This window comes from Vulpes lagopus, chromosome 4 (genome assembly GCF_018345385.1).
Source record: "Vulpes lagopus strain Blue_001 chromosome 4, ASM1834538v1, whole genome shotgun sequence".
Classification (NCBI taxonomy): domain Eukaryota; kingdom Metazoa; phylum Chordata; class Mammalia; order Carnivora; family Canidae; genus Vulpes; species Vulpes lagopus.
The window spans coordinates 14,092,844-14,112,305 of NC_054827.1; the positions used below are offsets into that span (position 1 = coordinate 14,092,844).

The 19,462-nt window shown below is 37.6% G+C and overlaps 1 protein-coding gene and 1 non-coding gene across 2 annotated transcripts in view; one reads left to right on the plus strand and one right to left on the minus strand.

Annotated features, from left to right (window-relative positions):
• The window catches only part of SNX25 (sorting nexin 25), a 131,895-nt gene that overhangs the window by 10,643 nt on the left and 101,790 nt on the right, over window positions 1-19,462 (plus strand). Inside the window, exon 2 of the mRNA XM_041753079.1 lies at window positions 16,326-16,410. Coding sequence (XP_041609013.1) covers window positions 16,326-16,410 — 85 coding nt within the window. The remainder of the gene's footprint in view (window positions 1-16,325; window positions 16,411-19,462) is intronic.
• LOC121490237 lies at window positions 15,107-15,218 on the minus strand. Its single transcript, XR_005987560.1, has one exon. It is a non-coding gene; the product is annotated as a U6 spliceosomal RNA (small nuclear RNA).

A 19,462-nucleotide genomic window follows, 5' to 3' on the forward strand; every position in this document is an offset into this window, starting at 1 on the left:
GCAGAGACACAGGCAGAGGGAGAAGCAGGCTCCATGCAGGGAGCCTAACGTGGGACTCGATCCTGGGTCTCCAGGATCATGCTCTGGGCCAAAGGCGGTGCTAAACCGCTGGGCCACCGGGGCTGCCCTAGAATTTGTATTTTCAAGGTGCCTTGAATGTAGGAAGTGTTAAATAGTAGACTTTACACAATTACTTTTGAAAAGAACTTTTTATTATAAAAAGTGCAGATCCCAAAAATCATGCAAAATAAATGTATAGTTGGATGAATGATCATAAAGAGAATATCCCTTGTAACCTCCAAAAACTCCAAAAGCCCATCTGTATCTCCATCTCCTGTCATCCTGTTTTCTTGCACAAAAGTAACTCTCTTGACTTTATAGGGATCACTTCCTTACATGTCATTGTAGTTTTATCTCAAATGTACATCAGTGAACATTATAGTTTTTTCTTGCTCATTTAAAAAAATTAGTTTCCCCTCTATCCTTTTCTTTCATTTACAATTTATCTGTGAAGAACCTGGTGCATCTGTCCTATGGTATGTCCTATAGTCTGAGTTTTGCTGATTGTTATGAATAACGCAGGGTAGCATGTTCCTGTCCTCTGTATGTCCTGCAAGTTGACAGCTGGATCCAGAGGCTTCATCAAACTTGTGTTCGAAAAAAAAAAAACCAAAAAAACAAACAAACAAAAAACTTGTGTTTGATCTCTATGGCAGACTAGGTGGCAGGGTGACCTTTCATCAGGAGACACATAACCTGTCTTTCTATTTGTTATATTAGTAGCTGTTGATGCCTGATACCTAGATCCACTAATTTGTAGGGGGTGACAATGTTTTGGGGGTGGTAATGTTTTAATTCTGTCATGGAGCCTGTCTACAGTAGAAGCTACTGGAACCTCTTCTACTTCTGAGCATGGAGGAGCAATTTTCCTGGGTGGCTATCCAAGTCCAAGGGAAGGGTGGTGATCATGTGGCTTAGATTTACGCAGTCCGCCAGCCCATTTCCAAATCCCTGGTGACCTATTATCAGAAATATGTGGATGAGGCTTCCAAGAAAATCATTTTCATTTTCATTTCATCCTTTAGTTTTCATTTATTGGTTTGAACACTTTTTTAAAAGAAACCTGTTTCCCTCATCTATTTGGTTACACAGTAGTACATCCACAAAGAAAAGCAAGGTAAATGCTAGATATTTCCCCCCTATTATTAGTTTCTGAAATAATGAGTTGATTCTCCATCATCCTCTGAAGGTCATCAATTTAGTTTTGTGTTTTGAAAAAAAAAATTACACACTTTCGGATTTGAACATAAAAGGTAGGTTTCAATCAGTTGTAATTAATCTTTTTTGAAGCTTATATAACTCCATCTTTGGCTAGTGGGAGCTTTTTGAAATTGGTTCCTGAGACCTTTCAGTAGGACCCTACCTTTTGATATGACCCTAATTAGTTTTTGAGAGTTTTCTTACTATCGGTATAAAGGGGTATTTCAGGTTCATCTTGAGCATTTTTTGCTCACACCTAGTCATTTCTCCAAAAAAAGCCCTGATTTCTTTTAGTGGGGAATGGTATTTCAAGAACCCATTTTGGCTCAGCTCTGAGCAGCACAGCCAGACCCAGATCTAGCTGTTGAGACTTCATTTATTTGTTTATAGGGTGACCAATGGACCTGATTTGCTTAGAACTGTCTTGATTTTAGCACTGAAAGTTCTGTGCCCTAGGAGAAAAAAATAAAGCCAAAAAACTCATTCTAGGAGTTAGGGAAGCTCATTGCTATTGGTTTCATCATTTCTTGGCTTTTTCTATGGAAAGATCTTGAAAAATATGTGAGGTTTGTCTTTTGCAGGAAATTCACCCCGTTGTTAGATTTATATATTCTGTATGTCTTGTTAAAGGCAGATAATACTTATTTTGAACAGTGCTTTGTAATTTTTGCTATTTGCTTATCGTAGCCTATATTGGCATTGTTCATGGGTTCAGGGAAATAGTTTCTATGGTCTCCATTTAATTCATTGCACTCCAATCCATGGTTGTGAATACATTTATTGCACTTACTGTATGCAGGTGGATGTATGTATTACCACATTTAATTTTTATACCTATAATGTGAGGTAGGACTGTTAATCTCATTTTGCAAATGGGAAAACAGGTTTAGGGTAGCTGACTAATGTATTCAAGCTATGTAGCAAGTGGAGAAACTGAGTTAAACCCAGGTCTCTCTTACTCTGGAGTCTATACACTTAATTACTTTATTGCTCTTTTAACTATTAAGGATTTGTGTCACCTAATTCAGATTTTTAAAAAAACTTAATTCTTTGGGATGGTTCTAGCATCTGTTTAAGAATAAGTGTCATTTTAGAGGTCTCAAGATGAATAGGATGAAGTCCCAACTTCCCCTTCTATGCTCATGACGATCATTACTAATCAAGTAAGACCCTTTTTTTTTTTTTCTGTTGGATCTGGATAAGGTCTCAGAATCCCTTTTAATATAGTATTCCAGACAGCCACTAAATATTTACTAGAGTTGGCACATAATGTGAAACCCATCTGCCATTCTGAGAACTTCTTAGAAGGGGGGTGACTCCTTTGGATTCCCATAGCACATTTCTGTGTCTATTACTGTCATCACCTGTACTATATCAGAACGGTCAGTCATACAGTCTTCTCATCTGCTCTGGTAAAAGCCAGTTCTCTAAACTATGATCCATAAATACTTAATTCTGGGAGATGCTTTTAGGTACATTGCAAAAACAAGAGGCAGGATGAGAGGCTTTTTTTGGTTACATAAATTTGAAAACCTAAGTTCTCAAAGCTCTATGACTTGCATTTATTGTGTTAACCTTCTCAGAAATCCTATCGTAAAGGAATCTGTTAAACTGTTCTTAATCCTGTGTTTTCTACACATGATGGATCCCTCTATCCCCCTCTTGTTTTTTTTTTTTTTAACAATAAAAAGATATATTAAGAAATAATACATAATCTAGAGGCAGGGCAGGCCCCTTATGGGGACTGGCAAGCCTCCAGCACCATTTCTTTGTATTTTTCTGCCCTCCTTTGAGGCATAAACTCTAAGACTAGTGGCCAGATGACTCTTACAGGCTCACGTACCACAGCCATACAAGATGATATCCAGAGGAAGAAAGTCCCTTTTTAGAACAAAGAAAAAATTATTAGAAATGAATCTGGCAATGTTCCTTCACATCTTGTTGGCTGGATTTGGGCAGGTATTCATTCCTAATGAATTGTTGGCAAGGGGGACAGGATTTCTGTGCATGACCTGAGTGGATCCTTTAGGAAGGAAAGAAGTAATAGAGTCAAAACAATGAGCACTTTGCCTCACAGGTCTTCATGACTAGGGCTACCCTCTCTATGTAGCCTTTCTTCCACTCATTCTTTAGTTAAAGACACTTGCTCCTGAATTTACCTTTGTGTGGTGTATGTGTGAGCACCCACATGCCCCTGGGAAGGCCACTGCCCCTATTTCTACGTGTTCACTTCTGTTTTTGTTAAAGGTCCACCTTAATTGCCCTTCCCTTAATTGCTTTCCCTGCCCTTTGGATCTACTCAGTAAACATTTATTGCAGGAAGGAGAGGGAAAAGTCTAGGTTAATTCCAGGGTCTGGCATGGGAGGATGAATGGCTTCAAGGGGCCGTTTGTACAGGTTTGGAGTAGTGGAGGGTAATGCGTTTTTGCCATGTAGATCTTGAGAGGCCCATAGATACGTTGAGTCTGTGGTTGGGTATGCAGGCCTGCAATTCGAGGGAGAGGCCAGGATGAAGCAAGTAGTTTTAGCTACAAGGTTGTTGGTCAAGGTAGCCTGTTTTGGTTGAAACAAGGGAGCCAAAGTGTGGGCGGTAGAGCTGATTACTGAGGTGTGAGAGGAAATATTCTGGGACAGTGAGCAGAAGAGAAAAGCCCAGAGAAGCAGAGAATCAATGGCAAAAAGCATCAGGTGTAACAGAGAAGTCCAGAAGGAAGACCAAGAGGTGTCCACTGGCTTTGGCAACTGAGAGGTCTTTGGAGACTTATGTCAGTGACGTTTGGGGGAGCAAAGGTGGATAGGGCAGAAATGATATTCTTGTGGGTGAAGAGTGAGCAGGAAGTGAGAAAGGAGAGACCGTATGTGGACAGTGCTCTCTATAAGCTTGGTTGGGTAGGAAAGGAGAAGGCAGCATTTATAGGATAGTGTATGTGTGTTTGGGGAATTTTTTGTTGAGTGGAGAGATGTAAACACTTTTCAGGTTAAAGAGGAATCTGGAAAAGTAGAGACGAAGGGCCTGAAAGTCTCAGAGCTAGAGGAGGATGGATAGGATGATGTCCAGGCAGACTGGGACCAGAGCACAGGTGATGGGTAAGAGGGTGACACATGGAGAGGGTAATTTTAAGGGAGGTGGTAAAGGTTTGGGTGGGAAAAAAACCTATTGGAGAAAATAACAGCAAAAACATGCGTTGAGCCCTTACTGTTGTACCAGGCCCAATACTATGTATATTCTCATTCAGCCCTCACAGTGGCCCCATGAGATACTTACTGTCATGGCCATGTTATGGATCAGGAAACCGTTTTTAAAGAGATTAGATGACTTGCCGAAGGTGTCAGGTTGTGAACCAGGGATCCAGGCTTTCTGTTACTGGAGCCAGCCTCTTAATTTTATGCTCTACTGCTACACAGGGGAGAGGAAGCCTAGCAAAAATAAGTGGGCATATTGTTTTAGAATTAAGGGCAAGATGTGGGTTGGAGGCCAAGATAATGTGGTGACATCCATTGGCATGGTTGTGATACTTTTGTAGGAGGACAGCTCAGCTCCTGCGGTGGAGCCAAGGAGCCAGGCGGCAGGACAGGCCAGGGTATGGGATTCCTTGGTGAGAGTTCCTCAAGTGTCAGCTAAGCCAACGAAGGAACTGGGGTCAGGAGGGAGCTTAGAGAAAGGGGAAGAGTCGGAGAGATTATAAGTGTCCAAAGGGTCATGCCAGAACCTTCCGTGTGGCCACAAGGGAGGGGGAGTGGAGAGGAGGGTCCTGGAGCTGAGAAGTCAAGGTACCGTTGTGGATGTGATGTGCCTGGATGTTTCACTTTGTTCATCTTCCTGTTTCTTGTGACTGAAGGAATTGCCTTCAGAAGCTCTCTGAAATGTTGTCTGAGAAGAAACATACATTATGAAGTCAGAGACAACGGGGGAGCCTAAGGGTGGGGAGAGGGAATTGCTGTCTCTTGATTGTTTTTCCCCCAAGTCCAGCTTTGGCAATACCAGTGTCCTTGATGGCATTTGCTTGGAGCTATATTTTGGCGATTTTACCAATTACATGCAATAGAAGTTAAGTATTAATAGAATTGTTTTTTTTTTTTTTTTTTTTTTAGAGGGATATATTTTAGCCAAGTTAAATTTCCAAGAATGGTTTCATTCAGTGCCTCTACTCCGTGTAGGCCATTCTAGGAATACAAATAATTTTTGAGGGATCCCTGGGTGGCACAGCGGTTTAGCGCCTGCCTTTGGCCCAGGGCGCGATCCTGGAGACCCGGGATCAAATCCCACGTCGGGCTCCCGGTGCATGGAGCCTGCTTCTCCCTCTGCCTATGTCTCTGCCTCTCTCTCTGTGTGACTATCATAAATAAATAAAAATTAAAAAAAAAAGAAAGAAAATAATTTTTGATTCAAGCAGTGCATTTAAAACTACCTCTTGGGGATCCCTGGGTTGCTCAGTGGTTTAGCACCTGCCTTCGGCTCTGATCCTGGAGTCCTGGGATCAAGTCCCTTGTCAGGCTTCTGCATGGAGCCTGCTTCTCCCTCTGTCTGTGTCTCTGCCTCTCTCTCATGAATAAACATACAAAACCCAAAAAACAACAATTTCTTATTAATTTAACTGATTTTTCTTGTCTCAAAGTGATTAATGGTTTATTAATATTGTGGAAGAAATTCTTTGGAGAAAGAATTCTTTATGAGAATGCAAATTAAATATTATAATATTTAAATTAACTGAGCAAAATTGAAGGTAGGAGTAAATCTTTTGTGATTCTGCCCCCAGTTAATGTAAAGTCATTGCTAAACTCCTACATTAAAATCATTTGAATAGTAAAACATGTCTCAGTTTTTTTTCAGGGGTCATAACTTCTGTTCTCACGATCATTTAGCCTTTCTCAAAGTGTGGTTGAAGGGTCCATAAGTAATTTAGGATTTTTTGTTAAAAATATTGTACTTATTTCAAGGACACACACTTTCTGAATTAAGAATCTTAGGGAATGGGATCTAGAAATCTGCATTTGAGCAAATTCCCCAAGTGAAAACTGAGTTGGTATGTTTTTAAGCAATGGATAGCGGCTTCTGGGTGTCACCAGGAGCAAAGGAAACTCAGAGCTACATCTGGTATTCATATATGTTGGTGTAGCCACATGCACTGGCATGTCCCTCTTCTGAGAGATGGAATGGCTGCTGCACAAAGGCCTGTCTTTAATATTATCTTTCCTTTCAGAAGAAGTTTTATTCTCTGAATTTCAACATTTTAGATAGAAATGGAAGAAATAATTTGTATGATGTAGATCTAGGCTGGGACAGTTAACTTTTTACTCATCCATTAGAAGGGATGTAAAGTCAGCCTCTGAGCAGTTTCCATTTAATTGTGTTTTTAATTTTATACAGCCAGTATTTTTTATGGCAATAATTCATCTCCTACCTTTCAATATCTTGTATATGTGTGTTATCTCGGCTACTCAACATGGAGCTTAGCCTTTTGCTTTAAGGCAACTTTGGAAATAGAGCTCCTACTGAATCAAATTACCAGTGTGGTATTTTTCTAACTAGGTATGTACTAAATATTTAATCATCGGTTTTTATTTAAAAGCTAGCCAACAAATTAATAATGGTATTATGGCATTTCAGGGCAGTAATGGAATATTTAAAAAAACTGATTGCTTTCATTACTAAAAGTCTCTGTGAAAAAAGCAATTCTATGTGACTCATGTATTTGTTGAGTTACATGAAAGCCTTGAAGCAGAGGTAACCACTCCGGCTCCTTTGTCATTTGTACTGAAAGAGAGCTCTGATGAGATGAGAGTAATTCTTGTAATATACTTCAATATGTATGAACTTCAAAATTCTTATGAAATGATCTTCTAGGTTGATTATATGTTCAGTAACTTTTCTTCCATGACCTGGGCTAGAGAGCAAAATGTAGAGAAGATAGATACCAGCCTAGGAAGAATATTAGAATATTAGAATTCCTCAGCACAGCCTTCCTCTTTAAAAACAGTTTCCTGATCTATAAAACGGGGATACCAGTAACTATATCATGGGGTTACTGTGAAGCCTGATGAGGATATACTTAGTATAGGGCCCAGAGAACAACAGTAAGGGCCCAATAAGTGTTTTTGCTGTTATTTTCTCTAATAGTTTTCCCTCCATATGTTTTGCCATTTCTCTTATTTGATTATGAACTTGCACCAAGAATAGATTAAGGCCCATGAGCCCAGAGAATGTAATTTTTTTTACCTGTGTCTCTGCAGTACTCAACTAAGTGGCAGCAGACACATAGAATCCTCAGTAAATGTTAGATGATTGAGTGAATGGCTGGAAATGTGATTCATATCATGGAACCCGGTGATTTCCCTCATGAACTCTAAATTACAATGGAAGCCAACGATAAAATGGTTACAGAAATTTTATTACACGAACCTTTTCAGGAATGCACAAAACTAATGTCAGTTTTCAATTACCCTTCCTAAGCCAATTTGCTTTTCCTCATTCTCCTTCCAGCCCTAGTATCTGTTCTACACTTGCCATTTTAGGCAAACTGCTGTGTGTGTGTGTGTGTGTGTGTGTGTGTGTGTGTGTGTACTTTCAAGTGCATGTTAGGATTTCAGTTTCCAAATCTGTATCTGATTTGAAATATGCTTACATTTCTCTTAAAATCAAGTGAAGTGTGTTTTCTAAGGATCTTCAGATTTGAGTCCTTGACATTAGAAATGAAACACATTTTTCTTCCCATTAGTCTAATTCTTCCAACTGAGTGGAAAAACAATCCTAAGTATATTAACCTACCTCATAATCTACCTCTGTTGATCAGTTAATAGAGAAATACTCATTTCTTTCCTGGAAAGCAGATTATTAACCAAGAAATCTGGTTGGGATAGTAGATGTGAAAGCATGAAAAGTAGTAATACTGATGATGTGTACCAGAACTCATAATTATTTTTGGGAGAAGGAAATTAACATAGTAAAAATATTAGACCGTGACTCTTAGAACCATAATAACCTGTATTTGTAAACTGCTTGATGATTGTTAAAGCACTTTCATGTGCATTATCCTTCTTGAAATACAGACTAGTCCTTCAATAGAAGTAGAGCAGAAATTATTTAAATTGAAGTGAATCTCAGGTGGATATGTTCACTATAACTCAGCAAGAAAATGGCAAAGAACCAACTACGGCCTCCATTTTCTGGATCTTAATTTAGTGCTCTTGCCACTATAATGTAATGTCATATACTTTTGCCATAGTAGTAATAGGGGGATTGTGCCCCAGCATACAACACACTTGAATTTCATATTTGTTCAGGGAAAAGACCTGATTTTGTACGCCTTCGTTGGATCTAGTCTCAGTTCTATCCTAACTGAAGATCTTTGATTATAGAAATATAGACAGAACCCCTATTCCTACATTTGATGCATGCAGGCAGGATTGGCCTTTGGCCTGACACCATAATATTTTGACAAATGATGTAATAAGCTACAGAAGCTACTGGTAATCTAATCTACCATTCATCTCTTGCCAAGTTCATTTTAGGTAAAATCATGATAGAAATTTACATTTCTGGAGGCCAAGTTGGCTTTACTGCCCAAGTATTCCTCAGGCTGGAGAAGCCCCTGACCTGCTTCTGTCTCTGTGTCTGTTACTCATTTCCCTGTCTGGAAGTGCCCTGCAGCATTGGGCTTTCAAGGTACATTGTTTAGGGTTGGCTGAAGAGGCTGGAAAGGGATATTTCCAGTTTGCCTTTGCATACTTTGTGCTTCAGAACATCCCCTACACCCTCCCACTGTGCCTTGTTGTTTGTTCAGTGATAAAAGGCTCTCCCTGAAGCACAAAATCAGTGTCCAAATCCAATTATATATTTAATAGACACTTAGTATTTTTTTAGAATGTTTTTCGTGGTACTAAGATCAATAGTGTAGAAATGAAAATATTTTTTTCATGTAAAATAGGAAGAAAATGGGGACAAAGTAAGTAAATAAGAGTAGTTACATTGTAGTATGTCATTGAAAACAATATATTCCAAATCTTTTATTTCATCAAAGATGCTCATAATATAATATTGAGTAGGAAAAGCTAGTTGCCGAGCTGTGTGAATACGATCCTAATTTCTTTTAAAAAGTATGAGTGAAAAAAGTACCAATAATAATGTGTAATTATTATTGTTACCAGGCACTGTTGTGCTTCATGTGTGTATTAACTCGTTTAATGCTCTCATCAACCCAAAGAGTACTCTTGTTATCTTTATTTTATTTTATTTTATTTTTTTAAATTTTTATTTATTTATGATAGTCACACACACACAGAGAGAGAGAGAGAGAGGCAGAGACACAGGCAGAGGGAGAAGCAGGTTCCATGCACCGGGAGCCCGACGTGGGATTCGATCCCGGGTCTCCAGGATCGCGCCCTGGGCCAAAGGCAGGCGCTAAACCACTGCGCCACCCAGGGATCCCTATCTTTATTTTAGAGATGAAGAAATTGAGGGACAGAAAAGTAAGTTGCCCAATGTTACATATGAAGTTTGGGAGTCACCCACTAAGTGAAAATACACCAGCACATCATTAATGATTATCTCTGGATTAATGTTGTTATAGGTTGACTTAATTCTTTATATCTCCAATGCATGTCTCTGCTCTTTATATTATTGGAAATGGCACTTAAAAAAAAGAAAGTATGTTTGGGATCTAGAAAAACAGTGAGAACATTTGTAGGTTTGAATTTCAAGGATGCTTTTTCCCCCCCTTATATCTGAAATAGAAATGATACTTTATTAAGAGGGGGAAAAGACACAAATACCACCACTTTCTATCACTACACTCTCCCTGAATGATAACCTAGGAAGAATATGTGTTTAACAATTTTCTTTTATCAATAAAGAAAATGAGACTTTTTTAGTTAATAATTAAACACAACAAAGCCCAATCCAGGAAACTGGCTTCTGATCAGACCCGGTTTTGTTTGAATACTCAAATCCTTCACTGGTAATAGAGAGTGTAAAGGCACATACACAGTAGAACATCTCCAGGAGATGTACACTTTCCTCCCTGGCAAATAGAGCCTCAAAGGCAAAAATATTTCAAGAACAATATATTTTATTATGTTGTATATTATTTTCTGGTTACTTAGCTTTTCAGCCTTTCTTTCTTGCTTTCATTTCTGCTCTATCTTTCCCTTCAAAAAACAACCAACCAGCCATGCAACCAACCCACTGATTAGCTTCAATTTGTTGAAAGTTGGTAACCTTTTTTAGTTTTATTAGTGATAATAGCTCTACTTTGGCTCCTAGGTGCCAGGCACTCTAAGTGCTTTCTGTGAGCCAGCGATTACAGAGCAGAGACCCATGGTCCGCATGTGGCTCATGGTTTGGTCGAAACAGTGTAAGCCCACAGTGTTTGGAATAAGATTGAATTACTTGGAGATAAGATCAGAAAATTTTGATTTCCGTTTTTTTTGTGTTGTTGTTGAAAAGAATTGGAATACGTCACAGCACAGCACTGGTAACCCCCTTAATTATATTCCTTACCAGGCTCCTGTTGTCTTTTTTCATTATGGACCTCTGATATTAGTTATGTAATCTTCTGAGGTATTGAAAGCCCACTTAGGGGCACCTGGGTGGCTCAGTGGTTGAGTGTCTGCCTTTGGCTCAGGTCATGATCCAGGGGTCCTGGGATCGAGTCCTGCAAAGGGCTCCCCATGGGGAGCCAACTTCTCCCTCTGCCTGTGTCTCTGCCTCTCTCTCTCTCTCTCTCTCTCTTTTTTTAAATTGTTTTTTTTTTTTAATTTATTTATGATAGTCACAGAGAGAGAGAGAGAGGTAGAGACACAGGCAGAGGGAGAAGGGCTCCATGCACCGGGAGCCCGACGTGGGATTCGATCCCGGGTCTCCAGGATCGCGCCCTGGGCCAAAGGCAGGCGCCAAACCGCTGCACCACCCAGGGATCCCCTCTCTCTCTATCTCTATCTCTATCTCTATCTCTATCTCTATCTCTATCTCTATCTCTATCTCTATCTCTATCTCTATCTCTGTGTCTCTCATGAATAAATAAATAAAATCTTAAAAAAAAAAAAAGTCTGCTTAAGCAAGAGAGAGAAGTGGCTGGGTCAAAGATCTACCATTAGTAAAAAGCGCTGTTGGATGGACATCAGCATCGCTGTTAGGCACAAATTTTATTGTTCATGCCATGATCTTTTGTCAGCATCTTAGCCAAATGAGATGGATTTTTAAGTTTTTTACTCCCTTATCTTCTGAGGAAGGCTCTGTCTGGTACCTGCATTTCTTTGGAAATTTGGAGAAATTACTGCCTCTTGAGGCTGAGGCAGAAAATGGCTTGAAAGGAGCCACGGTTTTGAGAATAACATAGTTTGAGAGTGAGAATATCAGTTATGGGATCCCAGTGGTTGTCAGATGCTGAGAATACTTGGGAAGTCTCAGCCATGTTACTGTTCCATGTGGTTAATGGTATGGTAATGAGCAGGGGTCTGTGTTTGTCCTCCTAAGATAAGTCACTATTTCAGGACTTTTAGAAGTAAGAAATTCTACCCATTACTCTTTCTGTGCAACTGTTTTTCTTTTTAAAATAGACCAAAATACATTAATTTTTCCCCCCACTGTATAAACATATACTAAAGAACAAGGAGGGTGGCCCTTGTTTATTTGAGCAGCCCAGGTAGTGGGCGTGAAAGCATTTCCGAGTCATGGGCTGGCAAGGCCTGGCCTCATTTGTGCTCCCACGGGAAGCAACACAGTAAGCAGTGTTGTGCTTATAAACAACAGACAGTGAGGTACACGTCTTGGCTGGATTCCAGGTGGTTTCTGGTTGTTTAGTTGCTAATGATGTCAGAGTACCTAGGTCTCTCCACATGCATGCATCCTCTCTGGATGTTGCTTCCTCAGGAGAGGGTGTGTCTTGTAGCTCTGACACAAAGACAATTTGAGTGTATTTTGGCTATAGACCAAAAGCTGATATTCAGAAGTGAACAAAAAGCCAATATGTACTCAACAAAGGGTTTATTGATATGGTATCTGCTCCTTGATGCTTAAAGATTTAGTTACATATACTAGAGAAAAGCTTTCTGGTTTTTCCCTGTCTTTGGAAAACATTTTCAAAATGAGCAATTATGTTGGGACCTCATTTTTCTCTCCATAGAACTCACCAAGTGATTAAAAATGATCTCCAGTTGGTTTTAAACTAAAAATAAGGTATATTTTTTCCTTTTTTTTTTTTTTTTTTTAACATGACAGGGATACTGGTTAACCAAAAGCTTTTATGAGTTGGTAGTGTCATAGGGATACAGAAGACTTTAATGAGAATTGAGTGGTCAGACTACATTCAAAGTCCTAATTTCTGGATTTAAAATCTTACTGAAGATTTCTAGTACTTACCCTTTGTTACAGTGGGAAATGCATAGATGTTTTAAATTTTCTTTTTCCTAATATTGGCATTTTAGGCAAGTGGCTGTTAGGAAGAGGTAGGCTTTCCTTGAGGAAGAAGGCCTGTGCCAGAGCAGATAGGGCAAGTTAGGATTTGCCTTAATAAGTCTTTTGGGGAACGTCTCTGTCATGTGGAGTTTGTTTTTTCAGACCTATAAATAGAAGGGAAACGAAGACAATTTTGGCTCAACTGTCCTCTGAGCCACAGGAATTTATTCAAATTTTGTGTTTGTTGCAGCTAGCTAGCTTTCTCTCTTCCCCTTCCCTTTCTGTCTTTTATTTGCTTCCTTTCTTTTTTCCACCTTGGGATAAGGATGAGTAAATTCCATCTTTGTGATCTAAAAGAGAGTATATGTGATAGTGTGACTCACTTGTGTAGTAATATAAAGATGAGATTCTGGCTCCATAAATATTAAATACTTAAAGAATTTTCATGCATGGTTCCCCAGTTATTTTGAGTCCATGATGGCTTTTTTGTTTTGTTTTTAAATCTTCTTGTTCCTCTTACTTAGAGATTCTCCATCAGGCTGCAGGATGGCATAGGGATGAAGAAATTTTTTCTTTCCAGTAAGGGGCAGTGACCCCTGGAGGATGGGGTGTGGGGAAATCCAGAATCCCAGATTGGAAAAAATAGATTGAAAAAATAATAGAGCTTTTTACCCAAAGAGACAAAGTAGAGAACATTATTCTCATAAGCTTTTTAAATTAAAGAAAGTAAAGGACTTTCTCAGATTACAGTCAGTAGTGACCAACATCTTTATATACGTATTACATCTAAGTATGAAGCAGAGAGAGAAGAGTATGTGGACAGATGGCAGGAAGTAGTAAAGCCATAATTACGGACAAAAGAGAGTAAAGGGAAGAAAGAAAAAAATTAAGTTTTGGAGGAATTTGTAAAGCTAGACACATAGCACAGAATATGCTTAAATATGTGTGTGCTGCCTCACTCATGTTCATACCTGCTTCTCTCCCAGCTCTTAAAGATCGCTTCTGTTTTAAGAACCTAGATTTAGAAAAAACAAAACCCAGATTTAGGAACGTCTGAAATAAGCTTGGCTTTGGTTTTATCATCCAACTAGTATTATGTACTAAAACTACCACACCTATACTTGGGAAGCCAAAGGTTTGAGAAATTAGGATTAAATTGATTTATTAGAATAGTGCTCTAAAAGTGTTAACTCAAAAACGCTGTCCCAAGAAATGTGTAAGTTCTTAAATATCTGTCTGATGTTTTAAGAATTGCTAGAATATAAAAATTCCTTTTGTTTCCTCATTTTTTTCCCACAAACTGAAATAAATTTAAAAATTACAATAAAGTATACTTACATTTAATTTTATAGCAAGCTACTGAGAGACTAAAAAATAGTTTTAAGTGAGTATATTTCTTTTGTACAATAATGGCTTCTGTCTATAAAATTATTTAAGGTTTTGTTTTAAATTTCTTGGAGTATTGAATGTTATGTAAATTTGTAGCACAAAACGATTCTTCTTTCATCAGTGTAACACATGCATATTTTTTTTAAGTTTTTTTTTTTTTTATTATTTCAGAGAGGGAAGGAGGGAGGAAGGGAGAAAGTGAGAGCAGAGGGAGAGGCAGAGCAAGAAGAAGAAAAGCAGCCTCGCCACTGAGCACATAGCCTCAGGCTTCATCTCTTGACCTAGACAGCAGGACCTGAGGCAAAACCAGAAGTCAGACACTCACCTGACTGAGCCACCTAGGCCCCCCTCATGAGTGCAACACATACATCTTAAGGCTTTTAAAATAGTGCCACTAAGGAATCTTAAAACTGTGGCTCTTTGTTTTAATAACAACAAAAATGGATGACACTCTTGGCACTTGACCCCAGATAGTGTGAAATTAAGCCAAGGACTAGAAGTTCTCTACTTTCAGGTTGAGTGGCCTAGGGCCATGGTGTTGATTGTAGTCGTGTTGGGGTGGCCTGCCTTGAGAACAAAGTGGTTTCCTCACGCTTGTTTGTTGGTTGAGCTTGATAGTTGCTCTTAGCCACTTGGATCTCCTTGGGATCTCCTTGGTGATGTGGTGATGCTCGTCAAGCACTTGTAATATTTCCCATGCATAGAGAAGTATTTTGCATTTTACTAAACTTTTTTTTTATCCTCCAAAACCAGTAAGTGGTCCTAATCACATATACATGTTTTCGATCACTTTGATATGTGACCAGTTAAAAAAAATTTCCTCTTTAATAAAGTCTTACTAGCCAGATAGTAGGAATTTAATTCTTTATGTTGTTACCCCTCTCCCCCTTTTTTGGCTACGTAGTTTCTTTGTACAGTGAAAAATTTTCAAGCTTACATTAAAATCTTATGCCTCTCCCTAGAGGAAACTACTTTTAAAAGTTTGATGTATATGCTCCCAAGCATTTCCCATCATGGAAGACTTTCCATGAAGGTACATGCATTCCTAATTCTTTTTTTTTTTTTAATAGAATGCTTTACAGATTTGCCAGTCATTCTTGTACAGGGGCCATGCTAATCTTTTCTGTATCATTTCAGCTAATTCATTGTTTTTCATGGCTATATTATTATTCTAAAATATGGCTGTACCATAATTGAATTCTGACTATTGATATTTGGGTTTTTTTCTATTTTTTTGCCCTTAAAGTCAATAGAGCAGTCAGATTCTTTGTATATATAGTTTTTGGTATATGTGCAAGTATTTCCATTTGGTTGGATTCCTAGGAGTAGAATTGCTAAATGAAATTGTAGCTCATAGAAGTAGACATTTCCCCCAAGGATGTATGAAAATGAGCATTTTTCTATGTATCTTTGCCAATATTAGACGTATGCATCTTTTCCCCTGGTTTGGCTGTTTGATGATACCTCATTGCTCTAATTGGTATATATCTCCAACTAAAGTGGAGGTTGCATATTTTTTCATATATTTATTGGTATTTTTTTTTTATCTTTTATGATTGCCCTTTTAGTATCTTTTCTAATGGCTTTTAGTTACTTTTCTGAGGAGCTCTGTATATGTTAAGTAATAGTCCTTTGTTATATATGTTGCAGATATTATCTCCTACTCTATCATTTATATTTCTTGGTATCTTTTGCCAGACAGTTTTCTATTTTATATAGTCATATTTGTTTTTTTTCTTTAAAACTTTTGAATTTGGTGTCTTCTTTTAGGGACGCCTTCTCCATCCCAAGATTATACACAGTTTCTCCCTTATTTCCTTTGAACACTTTTTTTAGTCCAAAAAAATAACTTGCTCTTTATCAATTTGGAATTATTTATGTATTAAATAGGAGGCAGAACTCTAACCTTTTTTTAGACATGAACAAGTTATTCCAACACCATTTATTCAATAGTCAGATTTTCTTATACTCTTAATTCTCATATGTAGATGCATTTGTTTTTGTACTTCTTATCATTCTGTCGAGTTTATTCCTGTTCTGGCATCATGTTTTGATATCTGGTAGGGAAAGTCCTTCCTTTCTTCTTTTTCGAAAATTTCTTAACCAACCTCAAGCATTTATTTTTCCAGAAGAACTTTATAATCTATTAAGCAAAATCTTAATGCTTATTTAAATGGTATTTCATGCTTTGATTTTGTTTTAATATATGATTTATTCATTCAGTAATCTGTATCTTTTTTTTCTTCCTTTTTTTTTAAATTTTTTTTTTTTTTTTACATTTCAGAGTCCTGTGTATGGAAACTCACATGAGTCAGTTCAGTCTAGAAGGGTAGTAATTTCTCATAATATGGACAAAGCTCTGAAAGAAGGTAAGGATTAAATGAGAGCATGTAATTACCATGTAAAACAATTCATTATGTTCTAATGGGAAAATTGTAATCTCTAACAAATTTATATATCCTTCTTGTCTGTGTGTAGCATTAGGAATTTTTACGATGACTGAATCAATACATCTATGTTTTAGTTGAGTAGATGGGATTAAAATATTTAAGTAGAATTTCCAGGATTTTATTTTTTCAATGTTATCATTGAGCAGAAATTTTTAATTTTGATGACATTTAATTTACTAATTGTTTTTACTTTCTGTTCTCTAGATAGGATACTTCTTATTTATCAAGTTCACTGACTGTTTTTCTGTCATTTTTAATCTGTAGTTAAGTGTATCCAGGTAATTTTCTAAGTTCAAAATATTGTATATCTTCTGTCTAGAATTTCTATTTGGCTCTCTGCTGAGATTTCTCCATTTGTCATTTATTATGGCCATCTTTATCTTTAATTTCTTGAACATATTTAATATAGTTGCTTTAAAGTCTCTGTATGCAAAGTCCAAAATCTAGGCCATCTTGGAGTTGGTTTCTCTCCATTGATTTTTCTCTTAAGTATGAGTTATTTTTGTTTGTTTGTTTCTTCTCAGGTCTTCCTGTTTTTGAGTGTATCCTGAACAATGTGGATGCTACTTTCTAGACATTCTAGTTTCTGTTACATTCCTCTGAAAAGTGTTGATTTTTGGTCTAGTATGCAGCTTAATTTTTGACTGTTCACCTTGAGGGTACTTGGTTTTCGAGATAATTTTCAGGCAGGTGTGCTTGGATTTTTGTCCTTAGTCTAAGGTGAATCCTTCAATCCTGGGACATTGGCTTAAGTCATCTGGTTCCCTTACACAATTTCAATGGGAAGTCCATAGTTACACCTCTAAGTGGACAAGACTCCAGCTCCAGACTCTGGCTCTCCGTGTTGGACAGCAATCAAAGTATCTGCACAGCTCTTTTAGTTTTCTAGCTGTTGTTCTGAACTGGTCTCCTTGCAGTCTTACCTCCATACATGTGTAGGGCAGAGTCAGCAATGGGTTTGAAAGTTTGTAATCCGGGTGTTTTGGCTCCATCTTTTTTTGTATTTCCTGCCTTTATTTTCAGCTGCTTTGGTAGTTCCTAACTCTGTTTTCTGACATCTTAGGTTAAAAAAAGCAACAGATGTTCAGTCTAAGTTTGAACTGCCTTGTGCATCTAGGACTGTTGAGAGCTTCTGGGGAAAGTTAAATAAACATTTATACCAGCACTAGTCCCTTCTATCAAGGGTGGATTTTCTCTAACTTTGCTCTCCAGTGCCTTTAAATAGTTAATTAATATTTTTTTTCTAGAATTCCTAATGGTTTTATGTAGGAAGGTTAGTCTGATATAAGCTATTCCACCATCCCTGGAATTGGAACCCTTTCTTTTAGTTGTGGTAAAATACACATAATGTAAAATTTACTATCTTAACCATTTTTAAGTATATCATTCAGTAATTTAAGTACATTTATGTTGCTGTGTAAAGTCTTTAGAACTCTTTACATCTTACAAGACTGAAACTCTACCTATTAAGCTACAATACCCTCTTCCCCAGATCCTGGTAATCACCATTCTACTTCCTGTCTCCATGAATTTGACTGTAGGTGCTACATATAGGTTAAGTCCTATAGTATTTGTCCTTCTGTGTTTAGCATATTTACTTAGCATAGTATTCTCAAGGTTAATCCATGTTTACAGGATATGTTAGAGTTTCCTTCCTTTTTAAGGTTGAATAACATTCCATTTTGTGTATAGAACTACATCTAAAAAAATATTTTTATTTTTTTAAGTAATCTCTCCATCTAACATGGGGCTTCAACTTAAGACTGTGATCAAGAGTCCCATGCTCTGACTGAGCCAGCCAGGCCCCCTCATAACCACATTTTCTTTATCCATGCATTCATCAACGGATATCCGGGTTGCTTCCATCTTTTGGCTATAGTGAATGTGTTGCCATGAACATGGGTATCTTTTAATTTTTTAAGACTGTGAAGTTTCTCTGCAATTGAGATAGCATGTTTATCTTCCATAGACCAATTTGTTTCAGAAATTGGGGGGGAAAAAAAAGACAAGAGTTGAGGCCTGGTTGACAAAAACCAAAACAGAACAAAACCAAAAAACCTCCAAGTACGTTATCCTCAGGCTAATACCTGTGCAATATTTTATTTTGAAAGAATAGTATTAGCCAAAGCCTTTGGGTAAGAAGAGCTTTGGTTAATTATACTTTGGTACAATTATTTTTTATTTATTTTTTCCCCTGCTATATTCTTAATGTTTACAATTTCCTCTCCTTTTGTTTTAAGCAAAATGATTTTCAGTGAAGTTGAACATTATATCATCTACCAAAAGAAGAGCTAAAGGCTGCTATAAAGTTGGTTATGAGGGACGCCTGGGTAGCTCAGCAGTAGGGTGTCTGCCTTTTGCTCAGGGCATGATCCCACCGTGCTGGAATCAAGTCCCACATCCAGCTCCCTGCATGGAGCCTGCTTTTCTCCCTCTGCCTCTGTCTCTTGCCTCTCTCTTTGTGTCTCTCTTGGATGAATGAATAAACTCTTTAAAAAAATATACAAAAAAAAATAAAGTTGGTTATGAGAGTAAACTGTATGCATCTGGCAGTTGTTAAAAACAACAATAAACTAAAACCAAAATTGTCTTCCAAAAAGTTTTGGACATTTTATTTAATGAAGAATTAGAATTTAGAAATACATATTGAGAAAGTTAAGAGGTTGCATAAATATTTAGAAAACTTGTAGTGATTATAATATGCATCTCTGGAGTATTTTAATTTGCATTTCTAAGCCCTGGCACCAGAATATTTAATTGAAATTCTGAATGTTATTAGCTAGCTATGGTAGACTTATGTTGATAAAATTGAGAGTCTCTTGGTATGCTTGCAAAATGTAATAGCAGGTACACTTGTTAAGTAAAGCTGCAGTAACTTGAGTTCAGTTGATATGAAGTACTTATGAACTATTTAATGATTTCCCACTAAAGTTAGTTTGAAGTACATAACATAATTATTCCATTTTACCTT